General features: G+C 47.0%; 3 protein-coding genes and 1 pseudogene across 3 annotated transcripts; 2 read left to right on the forward strand and 2 right to left on the reverse strand.

Moving 5' to 3' along the window:
• Positions 1 to 6,123: 6,123 nt before the first annotated feature.
• On the reverse strand, positions 6,124 to 8,396 carry LOC136494505 (cytochrome P450 71A9-like; annotated as a pseudogene).
• A 357-nt stretch (positions 8,397 to 8,753) lies between these two features.
• LOC136493142 (pentatricopeptide repeat-containing protein At1g08070, chloroplastic-like) lies at positions 8,754 to 11,983 on the reverse strand. The gene is made up of 2 exons (XM_066489191.1): positions 9,492 to 11,983; positions 8,754 to 8,825 (listed from the first exon to the last, which is right to left on the reverse strand). Exon 1 carries the CDS (start codon positions 11,861 to 11,863, stop codon positions 9,782 to 9,784), a length of 2,082 nt encoding a protein of 693 aa, XP_066345288.1. The 5' UTR covers positions 11,864 to 11,983; the 3' UTR covers positions 8,754 to 8,825; positions 9,492 to 9,781.
• On the forward strand, positions 11,882 to 16,164 carry LOC136493143 (glycosyl hydrolase 5 family protein-like). Its single transcript, XM_066489192.1, has 4 exons — positions 11,882 to 12,432; positions 14,166 to 14,413; positions 14,504 to 15,024; positions 15,402 to 16,164. Exons 1-4 carry the CDS (start codon positions 12,025 to 12,027, stop codon positions 15,893 to 15,895), a joined length of 1,671 nt encoding a protein of 556 aa, XP_066345289.1. The 5' UTR covers positions 11,882 to 12,024; the 3' UTR covers positions 15,896 to 16,164.
• A 710-nt stretch (positions 16,165 to 16,874) lies between these two features.
• On the forward strand, positions 16,875 to 21,121 carry LOC136490801 (glycosyl hydrolase 5 family protein-like). Its single transcript, XM_066486992.1, has 3 exons — positions 16,875 to 18,206; positions 18,299 to 18,546; positions 19,069 to 21,121. Exons 1-3 carry the CDS (start codon positions 17,769 to 17,771, stop codon positions 20,117 to 20,119), a joined length of 1,737 nt encoding a protein of 578 aa, XP_066343089.1. The 5' UTR covers positions 16,875 to 17,768; the 3' UTR covers positions 20,120 to 21,121.
• Positions 21,122 to 21,159: the final 38 nt, after the last annotated feature.

Consider the following 21,159-nt stretch of genomic DNA (forward strand, 5'->3'; position numbering starts at 1 on the left):
AAAGGGACGGATCAATCCTACACACCACGCACCACATAACACATAGCCAAGCAGCAACTGAACTCTTGGCATCCTTTCGACCTTCCCATCAAAGAATTGGGACCCATCCCTCTCTCGACCGTTTGTTCCCCCTACTACGAACCTTTTACATTGCTAATAACACGAGCAGCAGCAAACTGGATATAGGGACATTCTACCCAAACCAGTATAAACTTTGTATCCTTTAGCACACCATCTAGGCCTAATGCACAACAAATATAAATTTAATAGTTGGTGTTTACTCGAAATACCGACAGAAAGCTTGTTGGTATAAATTAGCGCACACAGATAAATTCGCAAGCACACGAATACCATAGTAGCTTTCACCCGGAGGTATTCCAAGTATCGTATCCTCAGGGAAACATGTGAGACTAACTATGATCTAACTTAACTAGGGGTAGCAACAAGGTTAGGATAAATAGAAGCGTAGAGAGGATAATTGAGATTCTCTACTTCTAACTTGGATAAGCTACATCTTTTACTATTCAACTAGAGACATTACTAGGAAAAGACACCAGCAGAGGATGCTTTCCTTCGCAACCATGTCCTACTTGCGCCTACAGACGGGAGGTGGACTACAAAGGATCAACGAAGCTATATAGTACAGGCTATATAGAACTTATGTCACACACGCGATCTACCACCTTCCGAAATATAGGGGCATCCATGATTAACCCTAGTCTAAGCACCACGCTTACACTTACGATTAATACTTTAACCTAGAGCATCTATAGATTAAAGCACTCAAAAGAGAGTCGTGATCTTGATGTACAACATAAACAATTACTTACTTGAATCAGAAGTTGATTACCAGAGAAATCTCGAAGGCAAGCTCAAGTAGAACTTGGATCTGCCAAGGTACAAGCTGTAGAGAGAGCACCGACAGGCCGACACCTCCTACAAACTCTTCCCTCACTCTCTATCTCACTATTATTTACAAGACTAGATCCTATGGAGGACTAATCTTCTCTTGATAGCTGGCTCTGATCCTCATGATATGAATTAGGGTTTTAGGGATCTGCTTAGGGAGGGGGGTACAGGGCTATTTATATAGGCCAGAGCATCAATTCTGGATCCTCGGATAAAACCAACTTGAAAGGATGGTGTAGATACAATCTAGGAGACGGTGGGGAACCGACTTTCAAAGCAGAGGCTGACCGGTGGACCCTATAGGTGGGGCGGCCTGGGGGTGGGGTTGGCCAACCCCACATGGTAGCCCCTTAGGGTCTGCTTCTGAAGAGAGCCTCCTTGAGTCTTCTAGAGTCTTCCCACGTTGGTTTCGCTACGGAATTACATGATTTCCTTTGACGATTAGGTTCCCCTTGGCGGTTTTCTGGATAAACCCTGCTGAAAACATATATTCACCAAAACTCATGGAATTTATTAGTTTAAACTCCTAGTCCTATGTTTGGTGATGGAATTGAGTATATATGCAGGTTATGTTGACAGTTTATAATTGGTGTTAGTGACCGTCAACAAGCTCCCCCAAACTTAACCTTTGCCAGTCCCTGAGCAAAGCTAAACTCAGCAATGGATCAAGAGTTGCTACAATGCTTCACACCTCAAAAGTATACATGCATTCAATCAAGAATTCTCCTCTGGATTAGAATAAACTGATCTGACTTTCAAACTTATCCGTCTTACCTTCAACCACGGGGCTTCTTAGCCTTCACTTGGGTCTAGAGCAATTGAAAGACAGAATGATCAAGTCAAGCATTATGTCTCAAGTTGTTTGTTCAACCATTGTTCTAGGGTTTTTATAAGTTTTCAAAATAATTACTTGTTGGGGAACATATGTTACATATACACTGACCACAAAAGTCTCAAATATATCTTCACTCAACCTGAGCTGAACATGAGACAACGAAGATGGTTAGAGCTGATCAAGGACTACAATTTAGAAGTGCACTACTATCCAGGAAAAGCCAATGTTGTAGCAGATGCACTTAGTTAGAAATCTCATTGCAACACTTTGGAAGCATTGTTGAAAGATGGATTTAATTTGTTACATCCTGTTGTGCTACACAATATCACTATCAGTTATTCACTTGAGAGTAAAATCATAGAACTGTAGAAGATAGATATAGGTATATTTCACATCAAGAGAAAGATGAAAGAATAAGAAACCAAGCATTTCAGGTTAGATGAAAGAGGTGTGCTATGGTTTGAGGGCTGACTTATGGTACCAAAAGACCGTGAGCTTAGAAATCAAATTTTAGATGAAGCTCATTCATCTAAGTTGTCTATCCATCCGGGTAGTAGTAAAATATATCAAGATTTGAAAACCAGACCAAGATGAAGAAAGAGATCGCCGCCTATGTCGCTAGGTGTGATAATTGCAGTAAAGTAAAGGCCATTCATTTGAGATCTGTTGGATTACTTCAGCCATTGCCTATTCCAGGCTAGAAATAGGAAGAAATAAGTATGGACGTTATTACAGGCCTTCCGGTGACACAGCAAGGTCATGGTTCAATATGGGTCATTGTTGATCACCTCACCAAGTCAGCACATTTTATACCGGTTAATACAATGAATTGCGCAAGGAAATATGCCAAACTGTATGTTTCTCAGATCGTGAGACTACATGGAATACCAAGGACCATAATCTCAGATCGAGGACCATAATTTATAGCTTGTTTTTTGGAACACTTGCACCAAGCTTTGGGACTAAACTAATCAGAAGTTCAGCATACCATCCACAAACTTCTGGACAGACCGAGCGAGTGAACCAGATCTTAGAAGACTTGTTGAGAGCTTGTGTTATATCTTCCAAGGGTTCATGGGAGAAATGGCTACCTTTAGCCGAGTTCTCCTACAACAATAGTTATCAAGCAAGCATCAAGATGGCTCCATTTGAAGCCTTGTATGGTTAGAAATGTAGAACTCCTTTGAATTGGATTGATCCCGGCGAAAGAAGATACTTTGGTATTGATTTTGTCACTGAAGCTGAAGAGCAAGTGCGCATTATCCAATAGCATATGAAAGCATCTCAGTCAAGACAAAAGAGTTATGCTGATAAAAGAAGAAGACCACTGACTTTTGAAGTGAGAGACTATGTATACTTAAAAGTATCACCCATGAAAGGAGTATAGAGATTTGGAGTGAAAAGAAAGTTTGCGCCTAGATATGTAGGGCCATACAAGATTACTGAACGGAAATGGAATGTCGCTTACAAGTTGCAACTTCCCCCAGAGATGAGTGCTATATTCGATGTCTTCCATGTTTCTCAGTTGAAGAGATGTCTTCGCATACCTTAGGAAGCCATTGCACCCACCAACATTGAGCTCCAATCAAATTTGACGTATGAAGAGAAACCAATCCGGGTGTTAGAAGAGATGGAAAGAGTAACACGGAGCAAGGTCATTAAGTTCTACAAAGTGGTGTGGAATAACCACAGTGAACAAGATGCCACATGGGAACGGGAGGATTACTTACGTGAGGTTTATCCTGCCTTTTTTAAAGAATGGTAGGTCTTGCAAATCTCAGGACGAGATTTCTATAAGGGGGAGAGGCCGTAGCACCCTAGGTGTTAAGCTTGCATTTAGCCTTGGCATTGCATGAGCATAAGCATCATTGATCATTCATGAGCATGAGTATCTCAAATATCATTTCTATGTTTGCTTATATTACTTGTGTTATCACTGAATTGTCTTACCTATGCTAGGGTTTATATGTAACCAATGTATAAAATGATTGTGGAACCATAGGAACACCTTAAACATGTTTAGAATGTACCTAGAAACAACTTTGGTATTCATGACTAATGCTAGTTTGGTCTCTAAGTCATAGTTATAGTGTAAGTCAATCATTTTCAAGTGGTATGTTTGACCTGGGTTGAACTATGTCATAGAGTATTTGCATGGTAGTGCACCCTTAAGCAAAGTTGTGGTACTTGATTAGAGCAACAACTTTTATTTTTGGGTCATGAGCTAATTCAGTGCCTAACTTGATCATTTTGAGCTCATAAGAATCAACATTTCACTGTTTTTGGAACTTAGGAATTTTTCTAAGTCTAACTACTCTGACAGTGTTGATGTGCCTGACTTTGTGATGATTTAACTCTATAACCAGCTCGAATTAGACCTTGATCACTTAAGCAAAGTTGGAGCTGGTATGTAGCTCTACAATTTTTGTTTTAGGGTCGTGCACTAATTCGCCGTGGTTTAGGAGATTGGAAGGGCTTAATTGGCGTTGTCAGGTTCGCCATCGGTGCTCTAATGGCTGACTCGGCCTAGGCGTGGTGGCCGACCGAGCACAGCACCTGGCCGCGCGCGTGGCCGTCGCTGGCCGGCGTCGGGCCCTCGTCGCAGGGTGTTGGCATGCGCTTAAGGAAAAGCTGCGCCGCTCGTTTCAGTCACGCGCCCGCATTCTCTCGGCGCCCACAATACTGTTGACGCCCAGGTGCCTTTGGCAAGCTCTATCGTGTTCTTCTGGTATGGCAAATGCCGGCGCATACCATATTGTAGTACAAATGTCGACGCCCACAACACTGTTCATGTTCTGACATGTCTGGAAGGTTATAAAGTACCCTTCCCCTCCTTGGCCAGGCCTTCCGGTCGGAGTCGGAAGTGAGCGTCGTCCCCTCCTTGGCTAGGCCTTCCGGTCGGAGAAGCTTCGCTCTTTCGGTCTGCCGTTAGGTATCTGGGCCAGCCCAGGAGTTACGCGTCGTTTGTAATGCCGTCTGCTGGGCCGAGCTTTCGCCGGAAAGCGGGCCCATTATGGACCCCGGGTTTATGAACCCGACAAGTCTCCTGCCACTTCAGAAATACTACTAGACTTATCTTTGTATACAGTATGAATGAAAAAACTATTTCCTAGATAACCCCAGTTTTTCTACTGTCAATTTCAATTATATTGGCACTATGTAGAAATAGTGAACTGTAACCGCCGCAGAATCGTATTTTTAAATGTGGAAAGAAGCTTAATAATTTTCACATGCAGCGCGGTTCATAATCAGAGTTTACGATTTCATCGAAATTTTGCTGAAATATCCAAAATATCACCTTTTTCGCTCGGTCTAAAAAAGAATTATATCGGCCAAAAAAATTCGACTAACTTGATCTTTCGCTTCAAAATTATACCAAATTATACTGAAATGGCCCTCCATATCCTCTCGCCTCATCCCTTAAATTTCTTCAAATTTATTTAATTTCCTCGCTCACACGTTCAACGTCACTAGCATACGTGCCTCGCCCACCGTCAGCCTGCCATATTATCGCCGCTCTACTTTTGTGATATAGCGTGTTATATTATTTCATAGTTGTTATATAAATTTGCGATGCATGGTGGGTTGGATAGTTTGTCTAGTGAAATACCCCAATTTTTTTTAAAAAAAATCAGTTTGAATTTGTTTAAATTTGACCTTATATTTCTGAAGTTCGCAAAATTTCGTATTTATCCTCGCTGGGACCGATTTTTTATACATGTATTGTAAGCCCTGGTTCTTATGCAACCGTGAAAATATTAAATTTTTTGTATTTTTAATTAAGTTGAGCTTGGTGTTAAAATTTTGTGGTGGAAACAATTCTTGTCAAAAATATTCTTCAACAAATTATATATGTTTGCAAACTTGGTATATATTTATGCATTAGGAATATACATCTTTGTGGCAATATTTTACTTATAATGCACGATATCATAATTCAAATGATCTACTCTCTCCATTTCAAATTACAAGTTGTTTTAACGTTTTTAAATACATAGCTTTTGATATGCATCTAAATATATACTATGTCTAAAACTATGTACCTAGAAATAAAAACAAAACGACTTATAGTTTGAAATGTAAACAAACATATAAATGAAATATAGGGAGCACATTTCAAATGTGTATATGGTAAAAATTTGGCAAACAACGTTTGAATTTTACTAGAGATGGGAATAGATATGCAGCCTGTTCGTTTGGCTGTGGCTTGTCGTAAACGATCGTAAATTTCCAGCCGGAACAGTATTTTTCTCTTACACAAACCAGCCAGCAGTACTTCTTCACGAACCAGCAACGAAACGAACTAGCCAACCAAACAGGCTGATGATATGTCCCCTTCACCAAATTGTATTGCCAAATTGAACTTAGATAAAAAAAAAAGATAAAATTGAACCTAGCTATTTTCACAAGCGACTCGTATAACAAACCACAATTTTTTGTGTGAACTAGTTGTGGAAGTCATTTTCAATATGTAGTTCCTTTCAATCCTGAAGGGGAGAAGAAGGAACATGACAGACGGCACTTATTGGCTGAAATCAGACCACAAGATCACATCGCTTGGATATCACGTCCCATTTCAGGCATCACATGCAGTGTCCTTATCTCTTAACGTATTGATTAAGACCGACCACTGGTCACGCATCTCCTTTTAGCCACAAGCACTAGCGGGTTCTTCCTGTGCACTGTCATCGCGTTCTCCTCCTCAACATCCACCTCGCCATGCCCATGCGGCGCGCGCCAGTCAAAGCAGAGCAGCAGGTTGGCGAGCAGCAGCTCCACCACGGCCGTGGCGAAGTGCACGCCGGGGCAGCTCCTCCGGCCGACCCCGAACGGCACCAGCGCGTAGCTGTCGGCGTGCCACGGCTTGTGGTCGTTGAGGTCCGCGCCGTCGCCCTCGTGCCGCTCGGGCACGAAACGCGCCGCGTCAGCTCCCCACGCGTCGGGGTCCATGCCGATTGCCTTCGCGTTGACGAGCACTCGCGTCCCGGCTGGCACCTCGCAGCCGCGCACCGTGCACGGCTCGGTGGTCTCCCGCGGCAGCAGGAGCGGCGCCGGCGGGTGCAGCCGGAGGGACTCCCTGATGACTAGCTTCAGGTAATGGAGGCGCGGGAGGTCGGACTCGTGGACCATGTGTTTGTTCGCCACGACGCTGCGCACCTCTTGCTGCGCCTTGGCAAGAACGTCCGGGTTCCTGACCAGCTCCGTCATCGTCCATTCCACGGTCGCCGACGACGTGTCTGTCCCAGCAATAAACATGTCCTTTGCCATGCAAACACAATGTCAGTCGTCCATCGATGCAAACAATGGCATGCACTTGTGTACTCTCGTTATATATGACGTCGTATGTATCTTACCGTTAGGATGCCTTTGATCTGGCTACGGCCTACGGCTGCCGAACGTGCTCTGGTGAGCCGGGTCATTGTGCAGGCGGAGGAGCACGTCAACCAAGTCCCCCTCCTTGGACTTGATGCCCTTGTCGATGTGCTCGTCGATGACCTTCTCGTAGAACGCATCGAGCTCACGGAAGTTCCGGTCCAGCCGCCTCCGCAGGCCACGGACTGCGTCCAGCCATCCAAGCCACGGCATGTAGTCGGCCACAAAGAAAGCGCCCAGAAGCCTCTGCGTCTCCTCCAGCATAGCCCTAGTCCGGATGCTGTCGACGTCGTCGCCGTCGTCGCCAAAGGCGACACGCCGCACGATCCGGTTGGTTGTCGCGACAAGCTTGTCGCTCAGGTTCACGGGAGAACCGCCGTCCCTGTCTGACGACTCGTCCGCCACGGCGGCGACGAGCGCGGCGGCCTCGGCCTCCCGGACGCCTCGGAACCCGCGCACGCGTGGGGCGCCGAGGAGCTCCGACAGGCACGCGCGCCGCGCCGCGCGCCAGAACGCGTCGGGGGGCGCGAAGGAGACGTTCCGCAGGCCGTAGGAGAGCCTGGCGGCACGTACAGCGCCGGGCGGCCCGACAGGGTCCGGTCGTTGTGCTGGAACACGGGGCGCGCCGCGTCGGCCGACGAGACGACGAGCGTCGGCACGGAGCCCAGGCGGAGCAGCATGAGCGGCGCCGCGCGTGCCGCGGGGCCAGGGACGCCTGTGGGTGCGCTCCGAGCTGGTGGAGGTTGCCGATGATGGGGAGTCCTCTTGGACGTGGGCCTCTTCGACGGTGAAGGCAGCATGCGCTTGAAGAGGATCATGGTTGCGAGGACCAGGAGAAGGCGTGCAAGGAGCTCGTGAACTTGGAGAGTCTCCATGGACACTGATGCCGTGCCCGCGCCGTGGTCATCTACTGTTTGCCCAGAGCTGCTGATCTTATATTATAGCTATAAATTTGGTGGCCAATAATGTTACGTGAACACGAACGATGAACTCCACACACACAGAAAATAATAATAAAAAAGAACGAATGGTACACTTGGCACCGAGTTTCTCATACGCCGTTCCGCGTACATTCATCTTACCTACTGCAGAGTGCAGACTTCGCCCACCAAATCTCATGTCCTGTTGGTTACCGCAACAGTGCATGAGTGCAACACGGCTTTCACGAGGCATTGTGCTTCATGCATCGTCCTGCTGCGTGTGTGTTTTGAGTGGAATGCATCGTCCTGCTGGTGCTCGTGGCGTCCCCGCGCGTATGAGTAGGCGGCCGGCCGCCCACGCCGACCAACCCAGCTGCGCCTGCGCCGGTCGACGCAAAGCTCGTTTCGGCCTTTCGAGCGGTGCGTCGAGATCACAAGCGCCGATTTGGCGATTTCCCACGCGCTTTGTCCGTCCACGGGTGACGGGTTAAGCGTGAACTAATCCGCTGCTTTTGGGCCGGCCAGCGCCATCCAACACGACACGGCAGAACGCAGACGGCCGGCACCGCCAGCCTGCGAAGCCAACACAACAGCTGGCTGCTGATTCAGACACCTGATGATCCTCCTAAGGTCTTGTTTAGCTGCACTTCAGTCCACTCAATCCACATATAGTTCTCCACCCAAATTCATCCTAATGTTGGGGTGGGTTAGAGTGCAGCCAAACAAGATCTAAACCCAGCAGAGACACCTAAAACTTTATTGATAGGCTACGAATGGAGGACGGGATCCTATGGAGTGTTTGTCAGAACACAAAAAAAAAAAGGTCAAAGCGGGTTTTGGAAATGAATATGTAGTTGACTTGTCGTGCTGTAATGTTTGTCTGATGAATCCAAAGTGCAGAACACACTAGTCAAAGCTAAGGATATTATAAGGAATAAACAAAGAAATAGATAGATTCCATGAACCGTTGTGTGAAGCTAAGCCCATCACTCAATAACGGACATTCGATTCTCATATATTTAGAGTTTTCAGGTTTAGCATGCCAATAGGATGTAGTTAGGAGGATATCTATAGTTTCTCACCTCCATAAATGTAGACATGTAGTTACGGGGAAAAGGTTTAGCATGCCAATAGCATGAGAAGAATGAAAACATAAATAATTACATAAATAAAAGGCAAAGAAAGACGAGTAACACGTGAATAAGTTCTTTGTGCTAGAAAAGTAGAAATCTTATAACTTCATAGATTGAACCAACAACTCTAACAAAAATGATATATGGAGAAAACATGCAAGGGCTCATCTCTGAAATTGAAAAGTATGATATCTAAGTCTAGTTAAATGAAATGAAATAGGTCAATTCTTATTGGCGTTGACGATACCACTGTATAATCTGTACACAATCACTATATGTATGTACTAGCTTCACAAGTATTATTCATTAACATGGTGTTACCTACAATTGAAGAACCTGATGCAGGAGGAGGTTTCCTTTTCAGGAACGCTAAAATACAATCTTGTATTTACAGGTTACTATGTGAATCTGTCTTCCACTCCCCTCAAACTGGGCAGGTGCACCTGATGTCCATCCTCATCTAAAAGAAACATCGGGCGCACTCGCTGCAGCTGGAGCTGTGTCTGCAAACAGAAAACTGCTTTCTACTGTAGCTAAAACCTGATGCAGCCACAGCACAAAAAAAGCCGAAACGAAGAGGCTGGATCTTAGCAAAATACAGAGAACTTGTGTCACCAGTAATCATTGCAGGAGCAAGTACCATCCTTGAAATGATGAAATCTATTCCAGTCTCGAACAACAATCTCCCTATTGTACACCTTGGAAATCAACTTTGTGGCTGAGTGGCAGTCTGTGCACACTCTTAGATTCTTCGATAAGCGAATTGTTGCACCAGGGTCCAACTTCATTAGGCCAAATGCAATGGCCAGCTTCTCACTGTGATGGGAAACAGATACTTCCTTCTCATGCTCATCAACTTCTAGCCTCACATCAGCTATATTTGGGATATACCCAGCCATCTTGATCCTGTCAATCATCTCCTCAACTTTCTGGTATATCTCCCTCAATTGGGGGTGGTCACTGTCTTCAGCAAAGAACTCGAAGACAACCCCATCCAGCTCAATGAGACTACAACCTGGAGTTTTCTCAATCCCTCTGTCCTTCATTTCCTTTCGAATCATTGCTGCATCCTTCCATTGTCCCACTGATGCATATATATTTGACATAAGTATGTAATCACCACTGTGACGGGAGTTCAAGGAGATGATCTGCTTTAGTGCTTCTTCCCCGATTTCAACATTTTTGTGAACTGCGCAGGAAGACAGTAGTGCCCTCCACATAACAGTGCTTGGCTCGATGGGCATGGTTCTGATAAACTGGTACGCCTCATCTACCAAACCAGCCCGCCCCAATAGATCCACAATACATCCATAGTGCTCAGCTCTTGGCTTAATGCCATAATCCTGAGTCATGCTATCAAAATGCCGGCGACCCTCTTCAACTAAGCAGCTGTGACTGCAAGCCATGAGAACACCAATGAATGTCACATAGGTGGGCTCGACACTGGCCTTGCGCATGGATGAGAAGAGCTCCAATGCTTCCCTGCCCCTTCCATTGGTTGCCATGCCCTTTATCAAGGCTGTCCATGTCCATGAGTTCTTCACAGGCATTGACTCGAATGCTTCAACTGCCTCGTCAATGCATCCACACTTTGCATAGAAGTCCACCAATGCAGTGCCAAGAATAATTGTGAGAGGTAAACGCTTCCTTGTTATGTAGGAATGCACCCACGTTCCTGTCTCAAGTGCACCCAAGACAGCACAAGCAGAGAGCACACTGACCATGGTCACATTATTCGGCTCAACTCCAGCAAGCTGCATCTCACTGAAAAGAGCAAGTGCCTCTCGACATTGATCTGCCTGCGTGTAACCTGAGATCATTGCGCTCCAAGCAACCACATCCCTGGACCGCATCCCATCGAACAACCTCCGTGCCTTACCAAGCTCTCCACACTTGGCATACATGTCGATCAGTGCAGTCATCAAGTTTCGGCTCCTCACCAGGCCCTTTTCATCCACATATCCAGCAACCCACTTCCCAAGCTTCGCATCACCTATTCGTCCACATGCCGTGACGACACTCACCAATGTGACTTCATCAAAGGCCAGACCAACCTCAAGCATGCCCTTAAACATCTCCACCACCTCCATCCAATATCCGTTCTTCAAGTACGCCGTGATGATTGCGTTCCACATCACCACGCCATTCTCCTCCACCGCATCGAACAGAAGCCGTGCCGCTGAAACATCCCTACAGCTCGCGTACATATGAATCAAGCTGCCCAGAACGAACCGATCGGCCATGAGCCCACGCTTGATGGCGTACGCCTGGACGCCGCGCCCTACATCCAGCGCGCACATCCTGGAGCATGACTTGAGGACGCAGGCGACGGTGTGCTGGTCAGGGCAGGCCGAAGCAGCGCCGAGCATTTCGACGAACAGGTGCAGGGCGTCCTCCGGGTGGCCCGCGTGAAGGAAAGCTCGCATAAGGACGTTGTAGCACGGCGTGGAAGGGGGCGGCCGCGGGCCCAAACGGAACAGGCTGACCGCGTAGGGGAGCAGCGTCGGAGAGGCGGCAGCCGCCTGGAGGAGGGAGTGGAAGGATTTGGGCGAGGCGGTGAGCTCCCCGGACTTGATTAGTGCCGCCTGGAGCTGTGTCAAGTAGCGCGGATCTGCGCGGAGTGGAGCACGGGGCGGCGCCGGCCCGGCGCCGGCCGGTGTGGGGAGAGCCGCCGTGGGGACGGCGGTGGCCATTCAAGTCGCCTTGGGTTTAACTGCTTATCGTTGGTTATCCAAGTAGCATCTACTGAGACACTGACATCTTGACCAACCGTAATAGGGCCCACACGATAGAGACACCTGCCCTTCATTTAAATTCCGGATCCGCCATAGTCTCCGCACACCAACTAATCACCATGGCGGCCTCCACCTCTCCACTGCTCCTCCTCGCCCTTCTCCTCCTACCCGCGCTCATGGCGGCGGCCTCGCTCCCAGCGCTGCCGCTCTCGACGGCGTCGCGGTGGATTGTGGGCGCGGACGGGCGGCGCGTGAAACTGGCGTGCGCGAACTGGGCTTCGCACCTCGAGCCCGCAGCCGCTGAGGGCCTGGCGCGGCGCGGCGTGTCGGACATCGCAGCGCGCGCGGCGGCGATGGGGTTCAACTGCGTCAGGCTCACCTGGCCGACCTACCTCGCCACCAACGCCACGCTCGCTTCGCTGCCGCTGCGGTGGTCGCTGGAGCGCCTCGGCATGCTGGAGTCCGTCGCCGGCGTGCGGGTCAACAACCCCGCCCTCCTCGACCTGCCCCTCGTCGACGTGCTCCGGGTACGTGTTTTTTTTTCGCTCAGTGGAGCACTCAAAATTGTATTTAATTGATACTCAAGAACTAGGATTGTTGGTTTAATCGAGGTTCTATTTCTTCTTTCGGTTACTCAAGAACTAGGATTGTTGGTTTTATCGGGGTTCTATTTCTTCTTTCGGTTACTCAAGAACTAGGATTGTTGGTTTAATCGGGGTTCTGTTTCTTCTTTCGGCTGATTTTGTGCCATTATCAATCAAGCGCTTGTTGTCAAAAAAAAAAATCCAAGCGCTGTTTATGTTTTTTAGATAAGGCTTACTTAACCTGGCCTTCTTTGGAGGAGCATTGTAGGAGCCAGGGATCGAACCCTGGCGGCCAGCTCCCACCCTGCAAAAGCACTGTTACTGTTAATGTGACCGGCGCTGGCCCAAGTGAGAACGAGGAAAATAATTTGATATAGCTTCTTCTCTTAGCTTTGAATTGGCAAGTACTAATTTTCGTTAAGTCAAACTTATCTAAGTTTGATCAAATTTGTAAAAAAGAAATGTATAACATCAACAATGCCAAATATAACGCACTATGAAAAAATAGTTAATGAAATTAATTGGATGTGGTAGGTGTTGCCGTGTCAGTGCACTTTGTGTACACGTCAAAGTTACAAAACTAAGCAAAAAAAACTCAAATAACCTATTTTTTTAGCAGATCAAGTAGTATTGCGGAATTGCTGGTCTTGCAAGGTCAAAATGAAGTCGAATTTAACAATGTCTTGTCAGTTAACACTGTACCTGGATTGCAGGCGTGGAATTAGATTGTCTTTTTTATATGAAAAAAAATTCAATCATTATAATGGGCAAGCGACTGCCTTAATTATACGGTCTGAAGCAAGATTATGTCATGAATCAGTTGAAGTATGGCTAAACCAGCAACTCACGCTGTTTTTGGCCAAAACAGGTTGCTTAACAAGTCCAAACGTTACAAAGAAGAGGAAACTTGAATGCCTAGGATCTCTTTTTTTTTTTGAATCAAATGAATGCCTAGGATCTCATTAGTGCTATTTGATTTTTACTAAAACAAGTTGTACTTGCTTCCAAACTCTCTGCTGGCTAAAACAGATTGCTTAACAAGTCAAAACTTTACGAACAAGAGGAAACCTGAATGCGTAGGATTTCATTAATGCTATTTCATTTTACTAAAACAAACTGTACTTGCTTCAGAAGTCCAAACTCTGCAGATCTGGGATTCCTACTAAAGCACAGAATTTCATCAAAGAGCTCACCAAAGAAGCTTAGGATATTCTTCTCCTTTTAAAAGTATGAAACATCTTTTACAAATTGAGGGCTCAAGCCCTATCAGGAAAGATCTGGGCTATTTCAGGAAACACAAAGAATAGTTGCTTAATAGTTCTCCCTCTACTCTCTTGTGTGTTCTAGGAAAGAAATAGTTCTCCTTCAACTTTCTTATCCAATTAGTTTCAACACAGAAAACATACCTACTACTCACCAAATCAATGGTCCAATGTGAGGGTGCCTTGCAAGTATCAAAGTTCTAGCTAGAACAGGTATTGCTTTGTAGGTTTTGTTATGATGACTATAAAAGATGCCAAATTGTCAACTGGTGTATTAGGTGTACTGTTCTGTGACATGGACAGAATACTAGACTAGAAATCAAATTAAACTAAAAACATTTGTTATTAACTTATCAATGGATAAATGAATTATGATAATTGTAGTCCTTCTGACATTAGTTGAATTCACCATAGGAAGTGGTGTCATCATTAGCCAGCAAAGGTATTATGGTCATACTTGACAACCAAATGACCACTCCAGGATGGTGCTGCAGCAGAACTGATGGCAACGGCTTCTTTGGAGATGTGTACTTCGACCCTGATGAATGGTTAAAAGGCCTCAGTGCAATGGCGACTATGTTTAACAACACAAAATATGTTGTTGGCATGAGCTTGCGGAATGAGCTTCGAGGCCCGAAACAAAATGTTAGTTTGTGGTACAGGTACGTCGGCATGTTGCTGTGATGGAAATGTCATTTTTCATGTGACTCTTGGTATCAACAATTTTATTTACAATTTTAATTCCAACTTAGGTACATGCAGATGGGTGCTGAAGCTGTGCATGCTGCAAACCCTAACGTCCTGGTTATTTTATCGGGCCTGGATTTTGACAACACTCTCAGCTTCTTGTTCAAAGAAAAGGTTAACCTATCATTTTCCGGAAAGTTAGTTTATGAGCAACATTGGTATGGCTTCTCAGATGGTGGCAATTGGGAAACTCAGAACCAAAACGATGCTTGTGGGATGGTTGTTGATTTCATATGGGCTAAAGGATTATTCCTACTTCAACAAGGCTGGCCGTTGTTTTTCTCTGAGTTTGGATTTGATATGTCAGGCACACATATTGGTGACAATCGCTATCTTACCTGCTTCCTAAGTGTGGCAGCTGAAATGGATCTGGACTGGTCAATTTGGGCTCTGCAAGGGAGTTACTATATCAGAGAGGGTACTTTAGCTTATGATGAATCATATGGATTGCTATCATGGGACTGGTGTACAGCTAGAAATCCTAGCTTCATTAAAAGGATCAATTCTCTCCAATCACCATTCCAAGGTTTGGGACTTCATCTATCTAATTAATATTAGTCTTCAACATTATGAGAACCACAGCTAAAATATGTGAAAAGATTGTTGTTTATTACACGTTTTTATGATCAAAGTATGCTCAGAGTAATACCTTGTGTACATATTTTTATTCAATTTTCAGTTCTTTCAAGAGATTAACTATATGAACTTTCAAGCTTTGATTCATTCAACAGCATTACATGTAGATTTAATCCATAGAAGCTGGTTGTGTATAAACAGGACAGTAAAATTTAAGCAAAACTGAACTTCATGGAATATAAAACTTCACTACTTTTGGATCATGGCAATGCTTACTGAATTTTTTTCAGCCAGTTCATAATAAATGTATATTTATTTATATGCTAGGTCCTGGTCTTCCAAACAGTCAAGAGCCATACAACATAATATTCCATCCCCAAAGTGGGCTTTGCGTCTTGGCTAGGTCTTCAAAGTTACTTGAGTTGGGTCCATGCGACGAATCAAACGCCTGGAACTACACCTCAGCATACGAGCTAGTAGTGAAAAGCACAGGACAATGCGTTCAAGCGAAGTCGGTGGGCAAGAATGCAAAGCTTGGCACTGATTGTAGCAAGCCAAGTTCGAAGTGGCACCTAATATCGAATTCGAAGATGCATGTTTCGGCTGAGCTCACGAAAAATGGAACCAGGGTGTGCTTGGACGCCAGCCCTGATGGTGCCATCAGAACAAATCAGTGCAAGTGCCTAAGCGTAGATCCGGCCTGTGACCCTGAGAGTCAGTGGTTCAAAGTGATCTTAAGCAGTAGAGACATACCTGGGGGCGACTCCATCTTGCAGTTGCCATCACTTGGTCCCTGGCCTCCGACATCCCTTAGTTCTTGAAAGTTTGAAAGCAGCTCATTTTCATGTGACCAAAGAGGAATACGAGCGAGAATTACGTGGAAAAATCCAGAGGATTGTTGAAGCCAGTTGGATACTGTAGCATTACGGTTTGGTTTTTAATGTACAGTATGAATAATCTATTGTGCTTTGGAAGTAAGCTGTTTCTTACTTGGTGTGGGCGTTTGTGGCCGTCAAGGCCGAGTATGTTGCTCTGTAATTTGGTTTCAATATATACGCCATGTTCGTTTGGGCTTATTTGGCTGATAAGCTATGGCTGAAAGTATTGTTGGTTGATTTGGTGTGAGAGAAAAATACTATTCGTTGGCTGAAAAAGTACGGCTTATAAGGCAAACAAGCCCAAACGAACAGGGCGATAGAAGAGAAATTGTCTGAAAAGCTGCTGTTTTGCAGCACCAAGATTGGATATCCACCGTGGCCCCGTTTGCTTCGCTGAAAAAGCTGAAACACTGTTCCGACTGATTTGTTGTGATAGAAAAATACTATTCTGACTAAAAAAATAAGCTCCCATGTTCATGTATGTTGTGTACGAGATCTTTGAGAGTTAAAGGAAACTGAGATAGCTCACTTGGTTAGACCACCCAAATGCAATTTCTCGTCGTGGTGAATTACGGATGCCTATTTTGTTCTTGTTAATAAAATGTTGCCTAGTTCCTCTTTTGTCTAGTTTCTTTTTGAAATTTTTGTGAGTTCATCGCTCTTGAGACCGAGTTTCGGTGATTTTTTTTAATTTTTGAAACGGAGTTTCGGCGATTTGATTTATCGCTGTGGCAAGATTGAGTTTTGGCCATTTATAAAAACTTTTACTTATCTTCGTTGAAAAGATAAGTTGAAAAGTATTGTTCGCTGATTTGTTGTGGGAGAAAAATATTATTCCATCGCTGAAAAAGTACGAACAAGAAACGAGATTGTTACCTACAGCACCCTTGCTTCAATGTATCATCATCTGAAACTCTCGCACTTCGCATTTACAGAGCCAATCTCGCTCGTACAAATCCACAGATAGTTATAAACAAAAAATCGTAAAGCCCACAACACTAGGGCGTGTTATAGACACCCCAAGTAACACAAAAGACAAATCCTGGGCGTGAGGCGTGAGCCGTGAGCCTGAATCTTAGAACAACCTTTTTGGTTTCTATGTGTTACGCTCTGCTTGTTCATTCTCATCCCGTCGCTTTCCGCCCGTTCAGTTGAACGCAACCGTACCAGCATTTGGCAATGCTTTACTCTGCTTAGAAAATTCTTAGCCCGTTTGATGAAGACATATATGGAATCACATGTACTAGTTTGCATGATTTGGCAGCACTTGCGGGACGGCATGAATTCTTAGATTACAAGCGAAACCATCCTGCACATTGCGCACGCACTAGTACAGATTTTCTGCACATTGCAACCAATTCCAGGGGGTTGTGGCACAGTGGCACTCGAAGTAATTGAAGCGCAGGAGAAATGGTACGCTGGTTGCTGTTGCTGAATGCGGGCACGGCATCGGCGTCCCTGGAAAAATTGAAGCGCAGGAGGTAGGTGGCCATTTAACTCCCTCCAACCCTCTACCGGCCGGGGCTGGCCTCCGATTTGTTTTTCCCACCCTCTGATGTGAATTAGGAGCACAGCACTGATGTCATTACTCACCACAATGACCTTCCTTGGAAGCATAGATTATATATCTGAAACATTAATCATCGCCAAGCAAGACTACTTTGTTGAAAGAGATCCCTGTGCGCAGTGCGCACACATGTCGAGGCCCAGCGGCGCCTGCCGGCCCCGTCAGGTCAGCCATGGCGTGAAGCAACCAGCAGCCCTGCTATAAATCTCCACGTCCACCGCCCTCCGTGTCCTTCACATTGCCATCACCATGGGGTGTTCGTGTTCTCCACTCGCCGCGTGCGTGGCCCTCGTTCTTCTGGCGGCCTCGTTGTTAGCGTGTCGCCACAACGGGTGCGCGGCGGCGGCCGTGGCGGCGCCGACGACGCTGTCGACGGCGTCGCGGTGGGTGGTGGACGAGAGCGGGAGCCGGGTGAAGCTGGCGTGCGTGAACTGGCCGTCGCACCTGGAGCCGATGCTGGCGGAAGGGCTGGGCAAGCGGCCCGTCGGCGCCATCGCCGGGGACGTGGCCGCCATGGGGTTCAACTGCGTCAGGTTCACGTGGCCCACGTTCCTGGTCACCAACACCTCCTACTCCAGCCTCACCGTCGCGCAGTCCTTCCAGCGGCTCAACCTCACCGAGTCGCTCGCCGGCATCAGGGTGAACAACCCTGGCGTCGTCGACCTCAAGCTCATCGACGCCTTCACGGCAAGTCTCTGTCGTCGATCTCAAGCTCATCGACGCCTTCAAGGCGCGCCGAGCACTCAGACGTGACGTTGTGTTGTGGATCGGATGTGCAGGCCGTGGTGACCAGCCTGGGCGAGCACAACGTGATGGTGATCCTGGACAACCACCTGAGCAAGCCCGGGTGGTGCTGCAGCAACACCGACGGCAACGGCTTCTTCGGCGACGCCTTATTCGACCCGGACGTCTGGGTGGACGGCCTCACCAAGATGGCCACCATGTTCACCGGCGTCCCCAACGTCGTCGGCATGAGCCTTCGGAACGAGCTCAGGGGGGCCAGGCAGAACGCGAACGACTGGTACAAGTAAGCACTCAAAACTGTTCATACCACATGTTTTTCTCTGACTCTGAGGATGCAAATACGATCAGTGCAAGTAGAACACTGGATAATCCTGGTTTTACTGTACTAGCTCCTCTGTCATGGGTGTTAATACCCGTAAATGAACGGCAGTGTGTGGTTGGCACTGGCAGCTTGCTTCCTACCACCATAGTACTCCAGCAGGAGCACAGTGCACAGAGGACTGGAACAGTGCACACTACTGCAGAGGACAAGTACTTCGCTATCTTTACATCTCTCTGCAGTCTGCACTGCTCCTGCACAACATGTGAAGATCAGTAATGGCGTTTCTTGCACAGCAGTACGAGTTCTTCATTCATTCACTGTAGTGTAGTGCACCGGTAGTGCCAGTGTGCCACCAGCAATTGTTCTGGAGGACGAGCTTTGAATAGCACAGTGTTGGCGTTGGTAGCCGCACGGCTGGCAAACGGTGCAGTTGATGACTGAGCTGCTGACAACCCCTGAACTAACGCGTCGACACGCACGCAGGTACATGCAGCGCGGCGCGGAGGCGGTGCACGCGGCGAACCCGCGCGTGCTGGTCATCCTCTCGGGCCTCCAATTCGACAACGACCTGGCCTTCCTCAACTCGCGGCCGGTGAACCTCAGCTTCACCGGGAAGGTGGCGTTCGAGGTGCACTGGTACAGCTTCTCCAACAGCCCCGAGTGGAGCTCGAGCAACGCCAACCAGGCGTGCGCGCGCATCACGGCCGGCATCACCCGCCGCGCCTTCTACCTGCTCGACAAAGGCTGGCCCGTCATCCTCAGCGAGTTCGGCGTCGACAACCGCGGCGTCAACACCAACGACAACCGCTACTACGGCTGCGCCGCCGCGGCCGCGGCCGACCTGGACCTGGACTGGGCGCTCTGGGCGCTGCAGGGGAGCTACTACCTCCGCGAGGGCGTGCTGGGGCTGGACGAGGTCTACGGCGTCCTCGACTGGGCCTGGTTGAGGCCGCGCAACGCCACCGCGCTGCGCAGGGTCCAGGCGCTCCAGCGGCCACTCAGGGGCCCCGGCCTCACGGAGGCGGCGCCGTACACCGTGCTGTTCCACCCGGTGTCCGGGATGTGCGTGGTGGTGCGCCGCCGGTCGCCGACGCTGACGCAGCCCCTTGAGCTGGGCCTGGGCCCCTGCAACGAGACGGAGTCGTGGGAGTACAGCGCGCAGCTGCAGCGGCTGGCGCTGCGGGACACCGCGCTGCTGTGCCTCCGCGCCGAGGGCGCCGGCAGGCCCGCGACCCTCGGCGTGAGCTGCGGCGACGCGATGGCGAAGTGGAGCCTCGTGTCTGACTCCAAGCTGCACGTCGCCGTCAACGCGACGTCGTTGGCTGGGAGCGACGGCATGCTCTGCCTGGACGTGGGCGCGGACGGCCGGAGCGTGGTGACCAACCCGTGCCGTTGCCTGGGCGCGGACAACAGCTGCGACCCGCAGGGGCAGTGGTTCAAGCTCGTGAGCAGCACCAGGAGCGTGGCCACCAAGCCGACCATGCTCGCGCAGCTGCCGCTCGAGCTCAAAAACTGGAAGATCAGGTCGTTTTGAGCGTTTCCCCGTAGAATATAACTTCAGCTAGGCTACGTAAGCTGTAGCACGTGACGTCGTGGAGGTGGAACGGCGGGAATAGAGAAGCACTGACCTAGAACTTGAGCAGTGTTCTCGAGGAGACTGATCAGCAGAATATCACTATATATCAGCACAGTGCATGCCCATGCCTTTCTCTGCGAGACTTTCTAAAAAAATAAAATTGTTGCATGTTTATATAAATTGAAAAAAATACTTAAAAAAACAAATAAAACGCTTAAAAATATTAGATAAAATTACAGGAGGATGTGATAGTATGACGTGAATGTCTTGTATTTGATAGACTAAAACTAAGAATTACACGTTTCTCAAAAAGATTAAGAATTATAGGGCATGTTTTAATCATTGGAATTGAATTCATTCTAATAATTATAATTTAGACATAAATTAATTAAGCTAATATGGCTCTATATAGAATACATTTGTACATTATTGTTAGCCGTACAATGGATATACTTATATGTTGCATTTCTACTATAGGAAAGCGAGTTGGAGGACGTGGTTTAAGTTGGAGAGTACAAACATAGCATAATGATTTATAGAATCAATTTTCGTCTTTCACTCTATGAATTTGAGATAGTCTTATATGTGAATTTGAAAAGGTTGTGGAATGTTAAATTCCAAACCAAGTAGCTTAACCCACTGTGTAGATTCCAATTTCTCTAAAATGAAAGGATCCAAACGGCCCAGTTAAAGATGTAGCACTTATTAGATGATGTGGCACTGGGGGTATGACACGTTGTGCATAGATTGAAAGTTAGTGTGGTTTATTTTTATAGGAGATATAAATTACTTTTTTCGTCTCTAAAAAAATTAATTTATAGAGTTGTTTTGAGTCAATTTTTTTATAAGTTTGATCAAATTTATAGAAAAGAGTACTAAGATTTATGACACTAACCAGTTCGCTTGAACTTATCAGCCTGACTTATCAGTCATGCTACCGTATTTTTCTCTCACAACAGATCAGCGAATAGTATTTTTCAGCCTAGTTTTTCAGCGAA

This window comes from Miscanthus floridulus, chromosome 11, assembly GCF_019320115.1.
Source record: "Miscanthus floridulus cultivar M001 chromosome 11, ASM1932011v1, whole genome shotgun sequence".
In the NCBI taxonomy this organism is placed as follows: domain Eukaryota; kingdom Viridiplantae; phylum Streptophyta; class Magnoliopsida; order Poales; family Poaceae; genus Miscanthus; species Miscanthus floridulus.